Source organism: Suricata suricatta, chromosome 15 (assembly GCF_006229205.1).
Source record: "Suricata suricatta isolate VVHF042 chromosome 15, meerkat_22Aug2017_6uvM2_HiC, whole genome shotgun sequence".
Classification (NCBI taxonomy): Eukaryota; Metazoa; Chordata; class Mammalia; order Carnivora; family Herpestidae; genus Suricata; species Suricata suricatta.
Window position 1 is genome coordinate 45,538,889 of NC_043714.1, and position 4,305 is coordinate 45,543,193.

The 4,305-nt window shown below is 44.8% G+C and overlaps 1 protein-coding gene across 1 annotated transcript in view; it reads right to left on the reverse strand.

The window, feature by feature from the left end:
* Positions 1 to 6: 6 nt before the first annotated feature.
* The window catches only part of KLF10 (Kruppel like factor 10), a 5,787-nt gene continuing 1,488 nt past the window's right edge, over positions 7 to 4,305 (reverse strand). The window contains exons 2-4 of the mRNA XM_029923864.1: positions 2,321 to 2,554; positions 1,300 to 2,212; positions 7 to 858 (exon numbers count right to left, since the gene is read on the reverse strand). Coding sequence (XP_029779724.1) covers positions 599 to 858; positions 1,300 to 2,212; positions 2,321 to 2,554 — 1,407 coding nt within the window. The 3' untranslated portion in view covers positions 7 to 598. The remainder of the gene's footprint in view (positions 859 to 1,299; positions 2,213 to 2,320; positions 2,555 to 4,305) is intronic.

A 4,305-nucleotide genomic window follows, 5' to 3' on the forward strand; every position in this document is an offset into this window, starting at 1 on the left:
CTCTTTAGCAATATACAAGCTGCTTAATTGCAATGTTAACAAGTATAAAAATGCTCGTTCTAGATATATTTAACAACTACATCCACGAAGTTGACTGGAAAGACTAGGAATAGTAAACAAGATTAACTAGGAAAAGATGCCAATATTTGTAATACAAATCGATTTTCCATCTCTGTCTCTGTACCGTAATGTGTATTTCCAGTCTCTATTCTTGAAACCAGTGCTTTAGAAGAATCACATTGAAAAGTTGGTCTCAAGTATAAATGGTGAAAACTAAGTAATAAATTGTGCACACAAATTCAAAATCTGTGCTACCTGTGTTGACCTCATCTGAAACCTTCAAAAAGTATTTAAAGGAATAAAAGCTTTCTCATCTCTCTTATGTGATAAGAAATGAATCCTGCCACTCCGTGACCTGCTTATCGCGGCAGCACTTCCTGTCCTCCCTCCAGCCCAGGGCTGAGGCTTCTCCTCAGGCTGTGGGGCCTCTGCGTTCAGCCACACTGGAGGGCCACAGACTCGCGGTGGAAGCATTTTTACATCACCGCTAGCTTCTGGCTGTGACCAAAGTTACTTCAGACTCTCATCTTCTGAGTGGTCACTGCGTGGGGGCAGGGGTTGGAGGTAAGGCAATGTCGTTTAACTTGCTCACTTCCATCTGCCAGTTTGGTAGCTTCTTGGCAGACAGATGGCGCCGGGCATGCTTGGTCAAATGGTCGCTCCTCATGAACCGTCGGTCACACATGGGACAAGCAAATTTCTTCTCACCTGTGTGGGTTCGCCGGTGTCTGGACAGTTCATCAGAACGGGCAAACCTCCTTTCACAACCTTTCCAGCTACAGCTAAAAGGCTTTTCTCCTGAGACAAAGAAATTCAGATATTGTTACTGTGCATTCATCAAATCACTGTAGATTACATATCTAATTGTATCCAAGGACATACATTTTAGAATACCTTAAGAAATGTTCTTTAAAATAAAACCTACTAAATGAATCAACTGTTAAGTGAATATTACATGTATTTTCAACTTTCACTCAATCACATTTATAGGAATCTTCCCTTTACAAAAGTCAAAAACAAAAAGGTTTTCTGACTTCAACTATGGTACACTGGCTTTAGATACTTCACTTTGAAATTAGAAACACCCTGATAAAATCTTTTGGAGAGACTTGTAAATATCCTCCACTGAATCGGCTACCCAACTAAGTTCTTCTTTAACACGCCTGGCTTATATTTGTGATCATGGTCCCAAAATATTCATCTAAATTTTAATGACACAAATAAAGAAATGGCTGGTACCTGTGTGTGTTCTCATGTGGGCCTTCAGATGAGAGCTCTTGAAGTACGTCTTGCCACATCCTGGGTGGCTACAGATGTGACTTCTTATCCTGGATGAGTCAATCTGAGGAGTGACTTTTGCTGCAGAAGGGGAAAACCCTGGAGCAGGGGCAATGGGAGACAGTCTGGTGCCATTTGGGCTCACCACTGGAGGCTTTGGGTTCTGAACAACGGGCTGGGGTACGACAAACATGACAGCGCCTTTGGGCACCTGAGTGCCCATGAACACAACAGGTGGGCAGACAGCTGGTGGCTGACTGGGTGGAGTGCTAGGAACCACTGTTGTCACAACGGGGTTGTTTGCAGGGAGGGGAACCATCTGACAGATGACTGGCATAGGTGGCACTCCCCCTGTTGATACTGCAGGTGGAGAGACCAACACGGACTTCTGTTGTGGGGACACAGGGGCTGGCTGAGGTCTACAGATGACCGTCTCTGAGGAAGGCACAGAAAAGTCATAAAGTGCAGGACTTGCTTTCTCATCAACATCTGCGGCCGTGTTTCTCTCACATTTTGACCTGTTTGGTGACACGGCTGCACAGGGTATGTTTTTTCTCACAGCCTCAACATTTAGGTGGGTTTTTCTTCGAAAAGAATTGTCCTGATAGTTAAGGATGCTGGCTGCTTTCACGGGGCAAGATCGGTGGTTACACAGCTGGGCATCAGCTGTATGACGAATCACACTTGTTGCCAGAGCCTTGGGGAGTTTGGGGGCAGGTGCGGGGCTCTTCTCTTCCTCTTTGAAAGGTGCAGCAATGTGGGGCTTGGCAGAATCTGAGAATGACTTGAAGTGTCCAGTAGATGGCGCCGATGCCATCAAATTTGACACTTGGGAGGGCTCAAAGTCGGAAGGGCTATAAGGTGGAGTCAAACACTAGAAAAGCGAAATACACAGAGAACCCCATGAGAAATTAAGATCGTTATGTAAATTATAAAAAAATTATACCATCTACATTCTCATATTAAAAACAATTAAACTTACAAATGCTGGGATCGTATGGAAGTCAGGTGTGCCCGGGAGCAGACTCTCTTCCTCTGAGGTATCAGACACTGGAGTAACAGGTCTGTTTTCAGTGTATTTCTTAAAATCAGACTTCCAACTGCAGCTCATTGACATAAGTGCTTCTACAGCTTCAAAATCACTCTTTTCTGCAGTTTTGTTCCATGAATACACACTCTCTTTTGATCTTTCAGAAATCATTTCCATCCTTTCCTCCTATAAAAACAAAGGATCAAATGCTTATAAGCATATTTTTGTCATCCAAAGAACACGCAATGTATAATTTTTTCTTTACAATCACACAACTTTCCAAGTTTGTGAAATAAAGCTTTCTCTCACTCATATTAAAAATAAAATCTTCCTCATTCTTTCTCTAATACTTAGGGTTCAACACTGATATCCTTGCAAAGTAGAAGAGAAGCATCTTATTACCATTAAGGAGACCAAGGCCAAAGATAACAATGCATGTATGACCCACAAAAAAAGAGAAGAACAGGATATAGAAATTTTATATTCTTCTCAGAACAGCCACCTGCAACAGACGTCAGATAACTAAGGGAAGGCTCTGCCAAAGTTTTTTCAATACTGGAGGTGTAGTATGAGGACTTTTGAGATAGGAGTTCCCCACAATAGGTAGTGGGGAAAAGGCAAAGTGCAGTGGACAGAACTCTGGTCTGTCAATATGGGTTTGATCTTTTGAAACTCACTTGGTACTTTAGGATAAAATCAACAGAATAGAAATCTTCAGTGACTTTTTAAAATCACTACATCAGGTTATTTTAAATCTAAAATATCTTTCATAACTTGGTTATCTATGGTAGAGAGGAACAAAGTGAAATATGTGGAAAAATCCTAAAACCATACTTAAAATTCAAGTTCTTCATGTTTGTGTTCCTTTCACTAGATCTATTTAAACAATGGCTTGCCAAGCATAGCTCTGACCAGCTAACGCAATACTAAAAAAAGGGCAATCAAAATGTAATCTTCTACCAAGAATTTGAAAAAACCTGCTGTAGCAAGTCTGCGATAGTCCATTTTTTCTACTTTTTAAAAACGACTCCTAGATGACAAGAATGATAGCACATGCTTGCCATTTATTTGTACAGCAACTTCTATCAAGTGTTTAATGTTTCATACTAAAGTTCCTTAAATTGCACTTTTAAAAAATGGCACTCCCCACCACCTCCCATTTTCCATTAATGTGATCCCATTCTTTTGGTCGAAGTAGAAATTGTGCAGATACTGAAAAGCATTCATTATGTTGCAAGGTACTATTCTCAATTCTTGTTTTAAAGAATACATAAACCCTTCGTGTTGATATCCTTAGAAAAGGAACCACTGCTCTAGAAATTCCACCAACAGCGCTATTGCATAATCGCGAGCCCCTTTATGTAAGCTCCAATGGACAGCGCACGTAAGTCTAAAAGCCTCAGAACGCCAATGCAAAGAATAGAAGCAGGAAAAAAGGCAGGCAAGGAAAGGGAGTGTGAGCTGGGAAGGGCAGGAAGAGAAGAAGCGGGGAGGGGAGGAAAGGGAGTGGGGCGCGAGGCAGGAAAGGGAAGAGCGGGCGGAGGCGCGGGCAGGGGAGGCAGACGAAGGGCGGGGGCGGACGGCGGGGGAGATCCTCGCTGGCGGGGACAGACGGATGGGGCCGCCCTAACCTCAATGAGGCTCGCGGGTGAGTCACTGGGAACATTCCTCGCCGCTCGCACGTCCCCGCGCCCCTGCCCCCGCCATTGGCTAGCTTGCCCGGCGGCTCAGGCCCGGATTGGCTGGGCCGCGAAGGGCGGGGGGCGCGGGGGAGGAGGGGGCGAGGCATGTGAACAAAGCGTGATCAGCGGCTGCTCCGGGCAGCTCAGGAAACGTGAACTGGGAATTGCCGCGCCGTCACCTTTCACCTACTTCCTGAGCCCGCGGGCCCCCGCCCTCGCGCCAGCCCGGGGGAGGGGCTGCGGGCGCCGCCGCCA